Genomic DNA, 21,144 nt, shown 5'->3' with positions numbered 1-21,144 from the left:
CAGAGCCACCTCTCCCAGTAGAGAAAACCAGGAGGCCATAAGAAAACTTGGAACAATCAGTTCTCCACTTCCCCCAAGGAGCTGAAGGAGGAAGTTTTTGGTAGAAAGGATGTAAAGGTTGATAAGAATCTCAGGGGCTCCTGGAAATCCACTGGGGAACACAGGGATGGAAGGCAAGCTGGACCAGCACGACAGATGTATTTGAGGCTGAGCAGAGCCTGACATTCAAATAACAGGAAAGGCCGTGGAGAGGGTCTGTAGTATGGAACCGATGTGGAATAAATACACCTGGGACAGTCGTCATTCTGTGAATCAAAAAAATAAAGTCTATTAACTAAAAAAAAATCTGATCATATGGTTTGACTGTGGGACAGAATATTAAAAGTTAGAACTGCTTTGAGATAATCCAGAATGAATGCTTACTGTAAATATAATGCCTGGAAGGAGGCCTTGCACACAGCCCTAGCATGTTTCAGTGGAAAATGTACTGTTTTGGGGGTCACTGGACCTTTGTCCATGTTTCTATTCTACCACTCGGGTGCTGTGTGACTTTGAAAAAGTTGCCTCATGTCTCTGGAGCTTAGTTGCTTCATTTGTAAAATGAGGGTAACGGAGGACACCTCTAGATCTGAGAGTCCAGGATAATTATATAACAAAATTCTGCTGATTTTCAACTTTTCAAATGAGACTGAGTTTTATGAAATTTCAAAATCAAAGAGTTAGAAGGGCGCCTGAGGGTGATCTAGTTCATTATTTTAAATATTTAAATTGTGAAATACATTATGCAGACAGAAAATGTATAAAATATACACAGTCATGTCTTGCTTAATGACGGAGATGCGTTCTGAGAAATGCGTTGTTAGGTGATTTCGTCGTTGTGTGAACATCATAGTGTGTACTTATACAAACCCAGATGGTATAGCCTACTACACACGTAGGCTATATGGTACTAATTTTATGGGACCACTGTCATAAATGTAGCCTGTCATTAACTGAAACATTGTTATGTGGTGCATGACTGTATGTACAGTTTAAAGATGACTAATAAAATAAATACTCCCAGGTACCCATTACCAAGTTTATGAAATAGATCATTACCGGCATCTTGGAAGCCTGTTTGCTCCTCCCCTGCTGCCCACATCGTCCTGAATTGTGTGTTTATCATTCCCTTGCTTTTCTTTATAGTTTTACCACCTGTGATGTATCCACAAACAATATACTGTTTAGTTTTGCCTGATTTTGAACTTTATATTGATGGAATCACACTGCATTTATTCTTCTGTGACTTATGCTCCCAGCATGATGTTTCCGAGACTCATCCTCGTGGATGCATGTGACTGCACTTCATTCATTTTCACCACCGTGCTGTATTCCGTTGTCTGACATCTCAGTCGATCTATTCCACTGTTGAAGGACATCTGAGCTGCTTGCATTCTTTCTCTTTTATGGAAATGCTGTTTTGAACATTCTTGTATTTGTGAGGTGATGCCTCACTGTTTTCAAAGAGTTTTCCCCGTTTACCTTCCTTCCAGCAGTTCCCATTGATCCATGTCCTCACCAACACCTGGTAATGCCTGACTTCTTACTTTTAGTCAACATAGATGTGTAATGATATCTTATCATGATTTTAAATTTAATTTCCCTGATTATTAATAAAATTGAGCATCTTATTATATGTTTATGGGCAATTTATGTTTTCAAGGTTCATCCATGTGGAACATGTATCAGTATTTCATTCCTTTCTATTGATGAATAATACTGTACTGTATGGATATACCACATTTTATTTATCCATTCGTTGGTGGATGGATACTTGAATTGTTTCCATTTTTTTACTATTATGAATAACACTGCTATTAACATTTGTGTGCAAGTTTTTGTGTGGACATAACATTTTCATTTTTCTTGAACATATATGTAGGAATGGAATTGGAACTGTTGGGTCATATGGTAATTCTACTGTTTTACAAAGTAGCTACACCATATTACATTTCCATCAGCAACAATGTATGAGAGTTCCAATTTTTATGCATTCTCACCAACACCTGTATTATCTATCTTTTTTATTATAGCCATCCTCGTGGGTGTGAAGTGCATCTCATTGTGGTTTGATTTGCATTTCTTTGATGGCTAATGATGTTGAGAATTTCTTCATGTGCTTATTGGACATTTGTATAACTTTGGAGAAATGTCTATTTAGATTCTTTGTACATTTTGAAATTGGGTTATTTGTCTTTTTGTTATTAAGTTGTAAGAATTCTTCATACAGTCTAGATACAAGTCCTTTATGAGATGTATGATTTGCAAATTTTATCTCCCATTCTGTGGGTTCACTTTTCACATTCTTGATGGCATATTTTGCTGTACAAAAGTTTTTAACTTTGATGATGTCCAATTTATCTACTTTTCCTTTGTTGTTTGTCCTTTTGGTGTTATATCCAAGAAAGCTTTGCCTAACTCAAGGTCACAAAGATTTACTCCTATATTTTCTCCTAAGAGTTTTATAGTTTTAGTTCTTACATTTAGGTTTTTGACTTATTTTGAGTTAATTTTTGTGTATGGTGTGAGGAAAGAGTCCAACTTCATTTTTTTTGCATATGTATGTTCAGTTCTCCTAGCACCATTTGTTGAAGACTATTCTTTCTCTATTGAATTGTCTTGGTAGCCTTGTTGAAAATCAACTGACCATAAATGTAAGAGTTTATTTCTGCACTCTCAATTCTATTCCATTTATCTATATGTCTAGCCTTGTGTGAGTCCCACATTGTCTTGTTTATTGTAGCTTTGTAGTAAGTTTGGGAAGTTTGAGTCCTCCAACTTTGTTCTTCTTTTTCAGGGTTGCTTTGGCTATTCTATGTCCCTTGTTATTCCATGTGAATTTTACAATCAGCGTGTCAATTTCTATAAAGAAGCCAGCTGGGATTTTCATACATTTGCTGTGGACTGAATTGTGTCCTCCCCCAAATTCATATGTTGAAGCCTTATCCCCTAAAGTGGTGGTATTCGGATATGAGGCCTTTAGGAGATAATTAGGTTTAGATGAAGTCATGAGGATGGGGCCCTCATTATGGGCTTAGTGCTCTTACTAGACGAGACACCATCGAGCTTGCCATTTCTCTCTCTAACATGTGAGGACACAGTGAGAAGGTGGCTGTCTGCAAGCCAGAAAGGGAGCTTTCACAAGAATATGACCATGCTGGCCTTGTTCTTGTGAAACATGACCTTGATCTTGGACTTCTAGCCTCTGGAACTATGAGAAAATAAATTTCTGTTGTTTAAGCCACTCAATCTATGGTATTTTGCTATGGCAGCCTGAGATGACTAAGAGAGCATGAAATTTGTAGATCAATCTGAAGAATATTGCCATCTTAACAATATTAAGGCTTCATATCCATGAACATGGGATGTCATTCCATTTATTTAGATCTTCTTTAATATTTTGTAGTTTTCAGAGTATAAATTTTACACTTTTGTTAAATTTATTCCTATGTATTTTATTTTTGATGCTATTATAAATGGAATTGTTTTCTCAATTTTCTGATTGTTCATTGCAAGTGTACAGAAATACAATTGATTTTGGCATATAGATCTTGTACTCTGAAACACTGATAAACTTATTTGTTAATTCGAATAGTTTTTTAGTGCATTCCTTAGGATTTACTATATACAAGATCACATCATGTGCAAATAGAAATAGTCTTACTTCTTCTTTTTCAATCTGCATATCTTTTATTTCATTTTCTTGTCTAATTAACCCAGTATGAACCTGCAACACGAAGTTGAATAGAAGTGTTGAAAGCAGACACCGTTTCCTTATTCTTGATCTTACAGGGAAGCAGGCAGTCTTTCACCATTAAGTACGATGTTAGCCATGGGGTTGCCTTTGTTCTTAAAAGGTAGTTTGCAGAATACATAATCCTAAATTTACAGGTATGTCTTTCAGTACATTAAAGGTATTATTCCACTGTTTTCAGGTTTCTTTGTTGCTATTAAAACATCAGTTGCCAGTCTATTTACCATTCACATGTAGATGATTTGTCTTCTCTCTGTCTACTTTTAAGATTGTCTTTTTGTCTTTGGTGGTCTGCAATTTCACTCTGATATGTGTAGGTGGATTTCTTTTACATTTTTCTGCTGGGATTTATTAGTTTTCTTGGATACAAGGATTTGTGTCTTTCAACAATTCTCGAAAATTCATAGCTGTTATCTCTTCAAATATTGTCCTCCCACTCATGTTCTCTATTATATATCTCTGCAAGAACTATGACAAACCTTAGATTTGATGTATGCCAAGCCTTCTCACTATATTCTCCATGTATCAACTTCTTTTTTACTTTTACCACCGTCTTATATTTCTGGGCTACATGTATATATCCATTTCTTGGCTAAATCTTACAGTTTATTAATTCTATCTTCAGCAATGTCTAATCTGCTATTTAATCTATACACAGAGTTTTTCATTTCAAAGATTATATATTTTTATCTCTAGAAGTTTTATTTGTTTCTTTTTCAAATCTGCTCTGCTATTCCTTATAATATGTTGTTTCTTGTTCAATTTTTTTCTGGCTTCTCTTACTTGTTTAAATGTATTGAATGTATTATTATATAATGTCAGAAAATTTCAATACATGAAGTCTTTGAGGTTCTGATTCTGTTCTCCATTGTTTCTGTTGGCTCTCCCTCCATTATGATTTGTGTTTTTTTTGTTTTTGTTTTTTTTTTGTGAGGAAGATTGGCCCTGAGCTAACACCTGTTGCCAATCTTCCTCTTTTTGCTTGAGGAAAAGTGACCCTGAATAACATCTGTGTCCCTCTTCCTCCATTTTGTATGTGGGACACCGCCACAGCATGGCTTGATGAACAGCGTAGGTCTGCGCCTGGGATCTGAACCTGTGAACCCAGGCCAATGAAGCAGAGTGAGCTAACTTAACCACTATGCCACTGGGCCGGCCTCATGATTTGTGTGTTTTTGACTGTGAGTTACTCCTTTTGCTAATAACGTTATCTGTGGGAAATCTTTGAGGTCTGGAGTAAAGCTGAGTTCCTCCAAAGAGGATTATCTTTCACTTCTGCCATTTGCCAGGTACAGAACTACTTTCTTTTAAATTCTCTGTTTCACTTTTTTTTTTATTTACACCAAATATATAGCATGAATATAGAGCATGAATCCACGTAAAGGGCGGATTATGGATAGACACTTTGATACAAGTTTTATTCTTTCCTACCCAGTGCCAAAGTTGGTACAGGCAAGTTTCAGTGCTGTCTCCTTCTCCAGAGCCATCTATGCATCTATCCATTGAGAGTAAGATTGTTTTTTTCATTTTTTTTTGGTGAGGAAGATTGGCTCTGAGCTAACAACTGTGCCAATCTTCCTCCATTTTCTATGTGGGATGCCACCACAGCATGGCTTGATGAGTGGTGTGTAGGTCCACGCCCGGGATCCAAACCTGTGAGCCCCAGGCCACTGAAGCAGAGCACATGCACTTAACCACTACACAACCAGGCCAGCCCCAAGAGTAAGGTTTTTGCCGGAAAACTCTCAGCTTTATTCAGAGGTCTTCTATTAGATTCATACTTTGACCATACTCTAGGCTTTGCCTCCTGTTCTCCACAATCCGTACAGATATGAAGGTAAAAACTCAAGGTCTTCAAGGTTTACCATAAACCGTCAGGATTAAATCTGGCATTGGCAGTCACACCAGGATTTCTGCTTTTATTTTTGTTTTTCACCTCTGCAGATTCCTTCCTTTCACGTCAGCAGAGTAGTGCATGTGAAAAGAGTTGTTAAAAGAAATTCATAGAGATTTTAGATTTTCAAATGAGAAGGCTATTTAGGGTAACTAACCCCTATACTGGTTACTATTGGAAACAAAAATCTTCTCATTTGTTTTACCCTTAAGCAAACTAACATTGAAAATGGCCAGAAAAATAACAGTCTACTTTTTTTTTCTTAAAATCTCCGTTGAAAGAGATTCTACAACTTCCCAGTGGTAGATTGTCACAATGGCCAAATTCTTACCTTCTCTGTATTCACACCCTTGAAATTTGATTCTGCAGATCTTTCCACAAAAGGCAAAGTTTATTTCTCTATGATCTTGAATCTGGGTTGGCCATTTGACTTGTTTTGGCCAATAGAATATTAACAAGTATGACACAAGTTAAGGCTTGAAAAAATCTTGCTTATTGAAGCTTGCTCTCTTGTTGCACTTGGAACTCTGTGACCACCGTGCAAATGAACCCAAGCCAGCCTGCTGGAGGATGAGAAGCCATATGGAGGCACTCAGGTCAACAGCCTGCCAACCACTGCCAGCTGAGCCACCATATCATCGTGATGAGGCCAGTAGAGATAAGCAGAGCCAGGTCAGACTGGAAGAACTGCCCACCCAACCCAGGGAATCATGAGCTAACTAAAAGGTTGTTTTAAGCTATTAAATTTTGGCTTAAGCGAAAGGTAACAAATATACTCTCTTATAATATAATTGCAGAGTCATAGCTCAAAACTCCTTATAATGATTTATTGTCTTTATCTTTCAACCTGCCTCAATTTCTGGGGATGTAAAAATGGTCTCTACCAAGATACTCTTGCAGGTCAACAGGCACTAAAGGGGTTTGCCAATTTCAATATAAAATTTAAATCACATCCATTTAAAGACATCCCATATATGCTTCCATAAATAAATCAGGGAATATGAATATGTAATTTATTTGCTCAGTGCAGAGTCCAGTTAAATCCTGAGGAAAGAAATCCAGGATTTTTCTCAATGGCAGTGCAAGACAATCTCAGAGATTGAGGTTGGAACCAGTTACTGAAATGAAAAGATCTAGGGGTTTCAATTGACCTTAAACTCAGCATACATCAATAGTGTGAAGTGGCTCCTCAGGAAGTCAATTCCATATCAGTCACATGAACAGAAAAGTAGTCCTTGCTGTATTTGGCAGGCTTGAGAACTGTGGTCTCTTCTGGGCATTATGCTTCAAGAATGATAGTGACAAACCAGAATGGATCAAGGAGGAAGACTCCAGGATGATGACACAAGTTGGAATCATTTCAGATGAGGCCCAATTTAAGGATCTGCAACATAATTGGCGTGGGGAAGACATGGCTACAAGTATGTGAAGGGTAGCCATAGGAAAAAGCAAACACAAAGTGCTCATCAACCTTCATCAGGACAAATCTAGAACCAACAGGTGGAAGTTACAGGATTTGGGTCAAACATTTTCTAAACCCACAGGTAATCCAACATCAGAATGGCTGCTCTATGGAACAGGAAGCCTGGGAGAAGAGTTCGAGAAGTCAAGGCTGGAGAGGCACTTGTCAGGGACAGAGGGGAAGGGAGCGTTGCCTTGTTTGGGTCAGAGGGCTCTTTGGCTCTTTCAGCTGAGTCCCTCTGCCTTCCTGCTGCTAGTTATCTTTCTTCTTGAGGAACTCTTAGCTTGGCTGAGTCTAGGATGCTATGAATTAGCCACGGGTAAGCCGTAACAATTAGAGGTAACGCAAAATCCATCTGCTCCCAAATTACAAACTTACTGAAGTCAAGACGTACCATCTCCCGCGTTAAACTTAAACTTCGAGGACTGTCACATTGTCACAGAATAGGTGCTCATCTCAGAGCCATGCTGAATTTTAGCCAAGACAGCTTACTCTTTCATTAGCTCTCAAATTGACTTATAGGCACAAGCGAGGAGTCTTTTCAGACGTGTAAGTTAAGCTTGCAGGATTGCCTTTTTCCTTCTGGGTCAGCGCTACCACTCCAGGGTCACCAGGATCCCTTTCTTCCCCGTATCTCAACACTTCCCTCACTCTTACCTCCCTCTTCTCTCCACACTGCTTAAGCAAGACTTCTCATAACACGCTCGAGGAAAGACTCATTAGGCCTTGATAGGTATCTCAACTGCCTGTGTTTGTTTTGCCTGCCTCTGGGGAAGGTCCTGGGGGTGAGAGCATGGCCAGGAATCCGAGAAGGGAGTTGGGAAATTGGGCCTCCTACCTTGACAGGTGAAGCATCTGATGTGGAAGTGGTTATTGTGGACACGAACCACTTCCCCTTTGCAGGTGTCTCCACATCGGTAGCACTGGATGACACTGGAGCCGCCCCGAGGATTGTAAGGATTCTGCTGATAAGGAACTGTAGAAAGAAACAAAGAGTCACCATCCAGAAGGCCCTTATTCTTTAAAAAGTCTGCTGCAAGATATTATCATAATCTTAAATGGAAAAAAAAAAAAAGCAGAAAGGGTGGAAATGATTAGCAAAGCACTTTCAATACACCATCAGGGGCCGGCCCCGTGGCTTAGTGGTTAAGTGCGTGCGATCCGCTGCGGGCAGCCCGGGTTTGGATCCCTGGCACACACTGACGCACCGCTTCTCCAGCCATGCTGAGGCCGCGTCCCACATACAGCAACTAGAAGGATGTGCAGCTATGACATACAACTATCTACTGGGGCTTTGGGGGGAAAAATAAAAAAATAAATAAAATTAAAAAAAAAAATACACCATCCGGCTGATATGCCAAGCTAAGGCATCATTAGAAGGTGAGTGGCATTAAGACATGAGTCCATAAATCTCCTAAAGCAGGCAGAGACTTATGAGTCTATTTCCTTGCAAAAATAGAGGCCAAATTCACAAGTGAGAAAAAATAAATGAGGAAGTAGAGTAGTTCAAGGTAAACAATCCAGAAATACCATTTCTTGGATGATTTCTGGATCCATATCAGGCCCCAAATGTCTCAAAGGGAATTTGGGTCTTGCAGTGATTCACGGGTCTCAAAGAAACGGGTCCTGCCTCCAAGTGGCCTTTTTGTTATGCAAGTTACATTTCCTCTCTGGGCTTCAGTTTTCACATCTATAAAATGAAGGTCGTCAATGGCAGCACAGCCTTTCTACAAAAGAGGCATGAAGGGAGGCACTCTGGTTGGAAGGAGGTTGATGAGGGGACTCACCTTAAAGCTGCCTTTGAACCAACACTTTCCATAACATTGAGAAAATGTCAAATGTGTATAATTAAGAGCTGGTGGAGATGATGGAGGGGCTGAAGTCACCAGGAGTAGGAGTGCAGTGGTCAGCATTTGATGATATCTAAGAGCTCCACCAGCCTATTGAGTCTATGATCTCTTGCTTAGACTTTCTCATGGCTACTCTTCTAGATTTCCTTTCCCTGAGAGATACCTTGCTTGACCATTCTAAAATCTGGTCATCTGGTATTTAATAATAGTAGGCATCTAACTAGAACACAAAATTTTAGGGTTGGAAAGGATATTAGCACTTGTCTGGTCCAAGCTCATTATGTGTAAGCTGTTGAAATAACTTTGCCAGTGAGGAACCAAATCTTCTCTCTTGTAGGAAGCCCCTAGTGGCACCAGGGAAAGAATAACTCAATTCCTCAATTCTCACTCAAAGTTGAAGGAATAGTCCAAAAACTCATGCTCATACCCTATTACAAGAAGGCTCAGTCTTGTCCTGGCTATATAGACGATCAACTGAAGAGAAATTGGTGTCTGTCATTTACACATATAGACTTACTGGCTAAACTCTGAATAAGCATATTATAAATTAATCTGGACTCACAGAAACCTTGAACTGCAAAGGAACTTAGAGATCACCTAGTTCAGGGGTTCTTGACCTAGTATGGTAGTTGCTATGTCTGTTCACTGAAATTTGAATCTTTTATTCCAGGCACATGAAGGACTGCACATGGTGATTTGCTTGGAAATGAAATGTGAATGGAAACTGTGTGTCACTTCCAATTGGAAGCCCTAGGAGCCAGTATGTCATCTGCCATATTGCCTTTCCCATAGCCCAGCAACCAGTGATAACCCAGATGGTGTGCATGATGCATCAGCTTGGATCCCTGATTGAGGAGTTATGGAGCAGAGCTCCAAGCTTACCCACAATGAACATCTATCATGAGCAAGGAAGAATTTTTGTTGTCATAGCCTTTAAGATTTTTTGTTACTGCAGCATATCCTCACTGATGCACCTGGGATCTAATACTTCTCTCTAACTAAATACAAAAATTGGCACTATGTACATTATCCTGTAGTTTTCTTCATATTCTCAAAGATGATCTCCATAACTGATCTCATCCACCCTCCTCCTTTTAGGGAACAGGAGGAGGGAACAGGGAACAGGAAAGCAGGACTTGCGATTATCTTCCACTTATAGGGATCTTGAGTCATAAATGTGTTGTAGAGCAAAGATCCCTGAAACTGTTGCTTCTGACGACTTTTCTATCTGAGGTGGGGGAATACATCCTTCTTACAATCTTTCTCTCATGGAGTTCATGCCACTTATTCAACTCTTTTCTTTTGTCTTAAATTTAAGACAAAAGTTAAATGAGTTAGCTAGTTAACTAAATCATTAATTAACTCATTAAATGGGTTAATACAGGTAAAGCGTTTCAAAAAGTGCATTAAATGCCCCACAATTATTCACTGGTACCATGACCATCACATCTTCCCCTCAGCTCAGAGCAATCCTTCCCCATCCCCCAGAATGTTCATAAACATTGTCTTTAATCCTATTTCCTTTTCTTCTTTTTCTGATTCCTCCTCAATGTCCCCTGGAAAATATTTCATTCTCCCCTCTTCTCCTGATTTGTGGGAAGAATATAGATCTGTTTACATGAGCAGCGTGGTGATCCACCATTGCCTAGGGACACAAAGCTGTGAGTCTGAAAATAAAATAAGAACGAACGGTAAAGTCATCATCATCAATGATGAGAACTCCCAAAAGTCCCTCCAGAATCACTGCACGAATTTTTATCCACTTCTTCTAATTCAACCTGCCTTATTGTTCAAGAACCAATGTCCAAGATCAATTAGATTCTTCATGATTTGATTTTCCGGGGGAATGGATTTATGACCATGGTCTTCAGCTACAACTCAGTCTTTGAACCACCTAGGTAAAAAGACGTGAAATCAGACTGAGTAGACGGATTGGGAAAATGGGCTTTGTGGGGCAGAGTTGCTGATGGGGCCCCCAGCCCTAACTCTGCTGCCTCCTTCAGGATGAGGATGCTGCTGTGGTGATGCTGAGTGTGGTCAGAGATCCACAAATGTCTCATGTTTGTAAATAGTCCCATAAGCACAAATGCATGCATCGTTGGTGTGAGTTCTTCCAGATTGCTGATATAAACTGTGATTATAAAAGGGCAGTGGTGTAGCAGGATTTGAGCTTACAAATGTGTGAAGACATTTCCTTATCCAGACAGTGCCAGTAGGAACTCTGGGGGTCAAGGGAAGCTATGCTGAGATATGCCACATCTGCGCCTGCCGTGGAAGCTACTCGGTTTCCAGTAAGATCTTGTATCCGTGGCTAAGTAACTCAGCAACTTAGTCTAACCTTATTCTCTGCGTGTGTAGGTGTGTATAGAGATGGTGTTATTTCTTCCCACCAATCTATAACCCCCCTGAAATACTAAAATTTTATTGTTGATTTTTTGCTGGTTATTATTTCTAGTAATTTTTATTTCAGAAAGTACTAAGGTTCAGTCACATAATTTATAACATTTGTCTTAGGGACAAATGTCTTTTGAATTCCAAATTAACTTACACATTAATTTTTGAACTGCCTCATATGTTAGGAACCACCTATCCTGGACAGCAACATTTGAGAGCAGCCATGAACCTCAAAAGGACATTAGCTCTGCTCACTTGTGCAATAATCCATGAACTTACCAAGTTTAGACATATGGACTGTGTGATATGTTTCTAAAATGCACGCAGGGAATCTCTGGCTTGTGTTTAATGTTATCTGGCCAATAAAGGGCACCCAGGAGAGAGATTCCCAGTTACTAGTCCTTAAGCAGTGCTGTCCAATGGAACTTTCTGAGATATGCAAATATTCTATTATCTGTGCTGTCCAATATAATAATCACTAGTCATATGTGGTTACTGGGCACTTGAATTGTGGCTGGTGTGACTGAGGTACTGAATTTTTAACTTTATTTAATTTTAATTAATATAAATTTACAATTAATAGCCACATGTGGCTAGTGGCTGCCATATTGGACTTTGCAGCCTTATAGTTCCACAAATGGAAGACCAAGCACTGAGACTGGGGAAAAAGAAATTAAATCTGGTTGAATTCTATTTATATAAAAATGAGGTGTACAAATTAATTTAGGAATACCACCTCAGACTTAAACTATTCCTTTTGATCCCTGAACAGTTTTAAAATTGTATTTAAAAAACAATTTGCAAAAGGAACCAATTACACACACAGTCACCCATCCTTAATTTGATCTGGAAACAAAAGACTCTGGACAATGAAATAAATACTGATTTAAAAAAAAAAATCACAGTTTTTCAGGGACTGCAAGACTGAACAATCTTAATCTTTCCAAGAATAAAAGCAAGAAAATCAGTGGCTGACAGTAAAATTTTTTAAGACAGAAAATTGGCTGGTCAATACCTTTGAGATGAAAAATTAAGGGTTTGAAACATTAAGCCCTCTTTTATACGCACACCAAATCTTGAGAGTTTTACGAGAAAATACATCTTAATTCCACAACTAAATTTGCAAGTAAAGTTCTTCCCAAGTGCTACAAAGATAATTTAAAACTGTTGGAGCACAACAACATATTGGAAGGGGCGAGGTAACTGGCTTCCTGGTAAGTTAAAAGGGACACGTGAATTGAACATAGCAGGGACTAAGTTCAGCACCTAGTTCCTCCACCTGCTTTTCCTCCCTCCCTCTTTCTGTCATTCTTCACCTTGTGTGTTTCTCTCTGATAGGCAGTGCTGAGGGTGACCTGGGTCCCAATTCCCTCTCTGCTGTCACCCAGGTGTTATAATCTTGGGCAAATCATCTAACTCCTCTGGCCTCAATTCCCTCCTTAGTCACTGAGGAGACTGGACAAAATGATTTATACAATTTCCTCCAACTAAAACCTGATTCTGGCTCTGTGTGTCCTTTCCTGTGCTTCTTTCTCTCCCTCCACACTCTCTCCTCTCCACTAACTAGCCTCAGTTTTAAACTAGACTGTGCTGCATGTTAGCAGATGTATTAGTCTCTTTTAAAAGCAGATAATGGCACGATTCCCCTCTCACAAACACCACGACCTAAGTTAACATTCTTTTTGCTAATGTGGTGCCTGCACAATTGTTTTTTCCTCCCCTGAGGGTCACTTGACCTTGTCGATAAAAATATTCCCACATTCCAATTGAGTCGTCTTTAAAATGGTCTAAAAGGTAGAAGCACCTATGCTATGTTGGAGCATAATTAAAAGTGTGACAAAAATGACTTGGAGACAGTATAACAACTGTGAATAACTGGCTGGAAGTGTAATAAAAACAGCAGAGTTTCTGGCTGAATGGTGAAACCTCAAGCAGAGAATCAACCAGTTCAGCAGTGAGCTTGCAACAGCCCGGGGCCCAGGAAAACAACTGGGCACAGCAGCTGCCACACCGTGGCTTCATTAGAGCCCAAAGCACCCTGAGTATGTTCACAGGGATTCGCTAAATACCGAGGAGGAGACCCAAGTGTGGATGCAGGCATTTCACAGGTAGAACGCCGGCCCACCGTCCACCTGAAAGGTTGGGGTGGAGTCTGTATAGAGGATTCTGGTGTTCACAACACGGCCCTTGGGTTTGACTTTGGAGTTGAATCAGGGCCCGTGGCACTGATCTATTTCCTGTGGTAAGACCACAGAGACATGGGATTCCTGCATCGGAAGGGGTGAGAAGTACCCAGCACAGAGGTTAAGGGGATGGATGCTGGAGTCGGGAGGGCTGGGTTTGGATCTCAGCCCTGACACTGGCTGGCTGTGTGGCCTTGAGCAAGTTACATGACACTCGTCTCAGTTTGCTCATCTCTAGAGTGGGAATACCTCCAGTCATTTGTGAGTATTCAATTACTTACATTATATATAAGTGCTTAGTACACCGCCTGGGATGTCACTGGGGCTCAATAAGTAGAAGCAATAATTAATATTAAAGGATCTCTGAAGCCATGTATCCCTACCTCCAAGTCAATGCAGGAGTGCTTTGTGCTTGCTAAATTACCCCTGCCAGCATGCCACTGAGTTTTGCTCGAGCACTGTCAAATCCATTTTTGGACCAGTTCAGCTTGGGCAAAGGTTTTCTGGTTTTTCCTCCCTGCCAACTGTCAAGAAAAAAGCCCTTGGCTGCAGCCCATTCTCCACCTTAAGCAACCTCTTCTCTCTCCCCCTGTCTCCGAGCTCCCTCTGTTTATGGGTTTCCGCTGGCTGCAGAGGTGAGTGGCTAACATGCTTTTGATCTATCCTGCAGAGGAATGTGTGAATTGGGTGTTTCCTGTTGTGGGACGAGAGGCTATGATCTATGTTATCCTGGGGCGATGTATTTTTGGCACATCTGCTCTTTCCAGGGGGATGTGTTAGCGTGTTTGTTGTGTGTGCTTACTTATAATAAGTGAGTAATTTGTTTTCTGAAAACTCTGATAGGAAGACTGTGAGAGCTGTTACGGGAAATCCCTAAGGGTCACGCATGTGCCACCTCATTGTGTCATCACATCTACGTTCATCGTGTGAATACCTGGAACCAGACTTTTAGAGCAGAAAGGGACTGGGAGGTTATCCACGCACTAGACGGGCATCATGTGGGTAGGCACTGTGTCTGTCTTGTTTGTCATTGGACCCTCAGGGCCAGGCATATAATAAGTACTTGATGAATAAATAAAAGAATGAATAAAATGAGTCCACTGGTTTTCCTTAACAAATGAGGAAGCTGGGGCCCAGAAGGGAGAAGGGACTTGCGCAAGCTTATACAGCAACTTCTGCTTGCACCAGTGCACGAGGGCTCTGTTCTAGGATAACAGGACAAAAGGCAGGGCAAACCTGGAGGGTGGGGTAGGCTGGGACAGAGCCCCAGGGTCATGGAAGGTGGGGAGAGTGGACAATAGACTGTTACCATAAACCTGGAGTCATGCTGAGCTTTAGAATTAGAGTAGGTGAGCTGGGGTGGGGGTGGGGTCAGTGTTCCAAGATGCAGAAGCATAGGAGAGAGTCTGGAATGAAGCCATGCATGAAGAAACAGGAGGGGTAAATGCAAAAGGAAAGTTCTGGAAGGATAATAGATAGTATTCAGAGAGTGGTTACTCCTTTAGGAACTGTGCTCAGCAATTTACATATGTCATCTCATTAAGTTTTTGTAACTCGGGAGGGGATATGATTATTATCCTTATTTTGCAGATTAGGAAACTGAGGCCCAGAGAGCTGAGGTCACTTGTCCAAGGTCACACAGTTAGTAAATGGCAGAGGTAGGATCTGAACCCAAGCAGTCTGACTCTAGAATCTGTGTCCTCACTGCTAAGCCTACTGCCTGCCGTGCAAAGGTGCCAACACTGGTTACCTATCTCTGGGGAGGAAGTGGGCTTGAGAGGCTAAAAGCAGTATCTAATTTTTCCCCGAAAGTAATCATCCAAACAATATCCAGCTGATTTAAAATGTGTGTGTGTATATATATATATATGTGTGTGTATGTGTGTATATATATGTGTATATATATACACATATATATAAATTTTGCAGAGATTTAAGAATAATGATGGAGGGTACTAGGGTACAGACTAGGAGACTGGAAGCAGTAATTCAGCATCTGCGGCAGATGATGAAGCAGCCGTGATTGCTGCCCAGGGCCAGAGCATGCCAGCCTTGAGCAGCTTCCCTGATGTGGGCAGGTACAGCCTGACAGGTGTGCCTGCCAGTCCCCGAGAGGCAGGCTCTGCAGGGGCTGGCAGCTGTAGCAGAGCAGAGGCAGGAGCGCTCTCGGAATCCCTGGGTCCCAGCACAGATGGCCCTGGCCTGGCCACAGTTTCCTGTGTCAGCAGGTCAGGAACACAGTCTGTCACCCCAAGACGATATTGTAAAAGCTTTGCTGCAACAGAAACTCCTCCACAGCCTCTCTCTGCCAGGTTCGGCAGCGTGTTCCACGGTCATGGCGCGTAGCCGGCTACATGGCTCGTGCTGCCTTCTTCAGAAATATGTTGTCAGGACATGTGTCAGAACTGCACGCTCCTGGCCAGACAGACTGCTCTTGCCTGACAGCCAGCTGTCGCCCCGCTACCGCTACAGCAGAAAGGAGCTGAGCTCCCCCCAAATGGGCCTTCACCACAGGCGAGGAGGCCCAGGGTACAGTCCACGAAAGGAAGGATGTAGTCTTCGCTTGTTAGTGAAGTCACTCAATAAAATGAGAACTGCATACTTCTTATGAATTTTGCAAATCAGAAAGCTGGTCCAGATACAATGTCACAGAATTAACTTTCCACTTATTTCTGTTAATCTTATGACTGTAAAAAAATAAAACTATACTTCTGATTGAATTCAATAAAAGACTTTAACATTAAAAAAAATCTCATTTCTTTCATGTAACTCAGCTTGGTCCCTATTGCAAGAGAAGCAGAAACTAAGTTTCAGTCAGTTTGCCCCTCCCTCACCCCTCTGCTGTTCATGGGATGTGTCCCTGGCTCAGCTCAGGGGGCCGTAGGGGCCTCTTTCTAAGGACTCAAATAGATGTGCGTTCTCGTTTCTTTCCCTGAGATTCTCCTCCCCACCTCTGGGCCAGGGAACCACTTTTGTTAGCTGAGGGTAAAGGAACCCCTTCTGCCCTCTCTAATTCATGCTTTCTCTAGAATATTTAGCTTTGTAATAAATCCTTCCTGTTCTAGGGCACAGACTTTTGAAATTCAAAACCCAGGAAGTCACCCCTTTTGTCTCTGCCTTCTGCTGCCCATCCTGGCCCTGAGGCCTCACTCACTGAATAGAGGGAAGGGGCAAAGAGGGGTGGGTGAAGGAAATACCAGTTAATATTTCAAAAATATCATCTTGCTACCCTTGGTCATGGGGTTTTAAGGATATGATATACAGAGCAGTGTAAGAATGGCTGAGGAATAGACTGGACTTGATGGAGAAGGGGGAAAATCCCTAGGGAGCCTGCCAGCCCTGGCATCTTTCCCACTTTGAAGTGGCTCCTGTCAATCAACACCAATTCTCTTGCCACTGCTGACCATCCCTGACTACCTTTACAAAGCTCCCAGTCAGGAACACTGAGGAGCTGTAAAAAGAGCTGAAAACAGCTAACATTAATTGGGAAATTACTATGTGTCAGGCCCTGTGCTAAGTGCTTCACGCCTATCATCTCATTTAATTCTCAAAACAACTCCATGAGACAGATACCGTAAGATCCGTATTTTATCTATGGGAAATCTGAGGCACAGAGAGGTGGATTAATTTGTCTGAAGTCACACATGTAAATGATAGAACCAGGGTTCAGACAGGCATCAGCAGATCTAGGAGAGGTTCAATTTTCTCTCCCCTCCTCCTGCTCCCTGCTCCTCGGGGGGCCTCCCCAGCAGGGCCTCCTTCTGCCCCTCGGTGTATCCGGAGGGAAAGAAGGGGACCTGCCCACGTGTCCCCAGCAGGGAGAATGGGGCTGCCTTGCACTGGGCCGTGAGGCACCCTTTCCAGCATCTCGACAGCTTATCTGAGAAATACTATTTGGGTTTCGTCTGGGGCCCTGGAAACCATGTTGGAAATAGGGGAACTTCAGGAAGCCAGTAATTGTCTTCGTGTTCTGAGTGACTCAGTCCCTTGGCCTCTGAGCCAGAGGTTTTAATACTTATACAATGTTTGCTTCCTGAGACTCTGGCAGGCCATCAAGCTCTGAAATATTGTGGGGAAATCCAAGAAACATCAGCTGTCACCATGGTTCCCCTTGACTTACAGGTTTTCAGTATCAGAGCAGAGGACGTATAGAAAACATCTAGTCTAGAGGTTTCCAATTTTTTTTAAGCTATGAGCCCCTTCTTGAAATAATGAAATGGCCTCTAGGTTATACTGATTCCGTTGCAAACCACGCATGGAATGCAAATACACAGTGACCTGGTGGTCATTCAGGGAAACCTCCTAGACCAGGGGTTGCTTGCATTGGATGCGGCTCCCAGACATGCTTTATTTGTGCGGCCTAGTGTTTGTTTTTAAATCCTTCCAGCTCGCCATGGTTCCTACCTCTTCTTTTGCCTCACCCTGGCCAGCTTCTCCCCTGCACTACCAGGTGCTTGGAGGCACCGGAGCTGTGATCTCCGCCTGGAGCCCGCAGAGCTGTTGTGACTGAAGTGGGGTAGGGCCCGGGCCACTTACTTGGCACCCCCCCCCACTCCAAGTAGCCCCTAGGGCACCTTCTGTCCCATCTCATCCACATTCCCACCTCTATAGATGCAGCCCTGAGGCTCAGAGAGGGGAGGGACTTGCTCAGGGTCCCCATCATGCTGGCCACAGCAGGACCAGCAAGAAAACGCCTCTGTTTCAAATCAGGCACAGTTTGCCTGAGGGCAGGCCAACATGAGATGTAGGCGACACCAGTCAGGGACTCCTCAAAGCCATCCCAAGCAGCCTCCATTCTCAGAGGGCAGAGGTCTCCCAGATGCCCCCTCTTTGTTGTCTAAAGTGCTTGTCCCATTGCTCAAAGTTCTGCAGGGCTCTCCTTGATGGCCTCTGCAGTCATGCTCACTAGACGCTCCTCCAGTGTGACTATACCCCCCAAGAGGGGGCTCCCCTCACAGAAATCTGACCTGCCAGTCAGGCCCGCTCTTCCCCAGGGCTGGGAGGATGGGTTACCACTACCTCACTATGTCCTACCTCCTTCCCCTCCTCCCTCCCTGTTTCTCCGCTAACTTCCCCTCCTCCTCCCCATTCCCCTCTCCCATCCCCTACTCACTTACCTCTTCCTTCCTTCCTTCTTTCTTTATCTCTCCCTCTCCCTCTCCCTCCATCTCTCCCTCACTCTTTCTCTTCTGTTCTATCAAGATTTCTGTTACTATCTGGTTCTTCCCTGTGAGAGGGAACGAGCTCCTTCCAGTCTTTACTCTGCCATGAACTTTTTGTGAGATTTCAGGCAGGGCACTCCCCATTTCTGGGCCACTGTTTTCCCATCTATAAAGTAAAAGGGCTGTGTTTTGTGATCTCTCAGTTTCCTTTCAGATCCGATATTTTATGTATATTAACCACGATTGCAACATAAAATGCCCTCGGGGGCCAGGCAGGTAACGTCAATGGAAAATCTACCCAAGGGGGTCAAGCTAGAGAGACTGGCCCACCTAAAGGCGAAGAAGCTACTGGGTCCCAGTGGATTATTGTCCTGCAAAAACGTGTTCAGGTCCCAAAGAAACCTGTCTGTCAGGGCTGGATTCTGGCTGTGGGTCACCAGTTTGGGATCTCTGCATCTAGACAGATAGATGACAACAAAGTCACTTCCAATTACCATCTGAGAGAAATCACAAGCTCACCACATGCCTGTGGGATCTGGAAGAACAGAATATTCCTGAAATGAGGTCTTGGAGAGCCCTAGGCTGGATGAGGGAGCACCATATAAGCATGTCATTTTCAAGGTCTCAGTGACATTACTCAGGGACAGACAGAGGTTTCCAAACTTTTTTTTTTTGCTAAGGAAGATTCACCCTGAGCTAACATCCATTGCCAATCTTCCTCTATATCTGCTTGAGGAAGATTAGCCCTGAGCTAACATCTGTGCCAATCTTCCTCCATTTTTTTGTATGTGGGACACCACCACAGCATGGCTGATGAGTGGTGTAGGTCTGCGCCCAGGATCTGAACCCATGAACTCAGGCTGCCCAAGTGGAGCGCATGAAACTTTAACCATTCGGCCACAGGGCCGGCCCCTCCAAACTTTTTTTGACTATGACCCCCTGGAAGAAATTAATTTTGCAAAATGACCCAGTACACAAATATATGAAACAGAAGTTTCACAAACAAAACTTATTCTTAGTATACATGATATGTACTATTTTCTTTTCTCTTTCTATTCCATTCCATTTCAATACTTTATGCCATTTCATTAAAAAATGTTTGCAATCCAATAGTACGTATAAGATCAGAGGTGAAAAGAACGATCAAGATTATTCTAGGTTTGCACTGTCCAGTTTGGTAGCCATTAGTTGTATGTGGAATTAGGATGAAGAGTGGGCCCTTGCAGATTTATCTTCCCTACAAGATTCACAACTCAAAGTCCATGTCCTGCATTCCACATGCAAGGTGGTGGATCAGAACCTTAACCTTCACAGAAAAACAGAAGCCAATTTTCATTGCTCTATGGGCTATTTATGGAGTAGTTTCTGTGAGCTGGAGAGAAAATAGGCTATGGAACCTGTCAGATCTGGGTTCAGATCCAGGCTCCTCCTCTCACAGACTGTATGAGACTGAGCAAAGTGCCATGTCACTGAGCCTTAGTTTCTCCATCTGTAAAATGGAGACAATAATACTTATCTTTCATAAGTTTTGAAAGAAGCAGAAGTAATGTACATAAAGCAGTTAGCACAGTGTTTGGTGTATTGTAAGTGCTAAGCCAAAGCTTGCTCTAACAATAACGATAATGATAACAACAACAACAATAATAATAAAATGAAGCAAAATATAGTGGAGACATGAAGATAATGGAAAAATCTTCTACTCCAAAGAAAATTCCAGGATGGACTAGGGGAGATTGTTTTTTTCTTATATTTCTAATGCTAATGCCAGTCCCTGGTGCTAGTAAGCACTCAATTTATACTTGCCAAGTGAATGAAAGATGGAAATATATCCTTAAATGCCACAGTCTAAGGTAGAGTTTGGTAAAGGAATCAGAGAGGTCCAAACAAGGAATGCTAAGATTCCTATGAATTATTTCTGATTGAGAAGGGGAGGAGAGAGAAAGAAAAAAGCTGGGGAAAGCACCAAGGAGAGATGGCATTTTTACATTTTTTAGTAGGTTATTGGTACACATGTGGGATGAAGAAATTAAGACACAATAAATAAAAAAGAAAAAGACAGAATAAAAAGATCAAAAGATAATGGGAGGAAAGATGAAGAATACTTCCTTTTCAGAGAAAAGATTTTATAAAAACAAAGATCCTCCCAAAAAATCAATGGACAAAAGTTGCTTGTGCATCTTTAGGAAATAAAGCATCATTCAAAGTTTCAAGTGAATTTGTATAGTTTGGGGGAGTAGGGAAATGTTTACTTTCTGTGTATATCAGCAAGTAGTTCTCAATTATCATTTGGCCCATGTATAATGCCCTGCAAACAGCCTTTTTCATCCGTAAATGTAGTGGACATCTGTTGTTTTGCCTGTTCAGCATCTGCTCTCTCCTTCTTCTGGCAATAGAACCTCTTTCCTG

The 21,144-nt window shown here is 42.0% G+C and overlaps 1 protein-coding gene across 1 annotated transcript in view; it reads right to left on the bottom strand.

The window, feature by feature from the left end:
• Positions 1–21,144, bottom strand: part of ABLIM3 (actin binding LIM protein family member 3) — a 110,898-nt gene that overhangs the window by 63,791 nt on the left and 25,963 nt on the right. Inside the window, exon 3 of the mRNA XM_058543789.1 lies at positions 7,988–8,125. Coding sequence (XP_058399772.1) covers positions 7,988–8,125 — 138 coding nt within the window. The remainder of the gene's footprint in view (positions 1–7,987; positions 8,126–21,144) is intronic.

Source organism: Diceros bicornis, chromosome 1, assembly GCF_020826845.1.
Source record: "Diceros bicornis minor isolate mBicDic1 chromosome 1, mDicBic1.mat.cur, whole genome shotgun sequence".
Taxonomy (NCBI): domain Eukaryota; kingdom Metazoa; phylum Chordata; class Mammalia; order Perissodactyla; family Rhinocerotidae; genus Diceros; species Diceros bicornis.
This window is presented reverse-complemented; position numbering and strand designations above follow the sequence as displayed.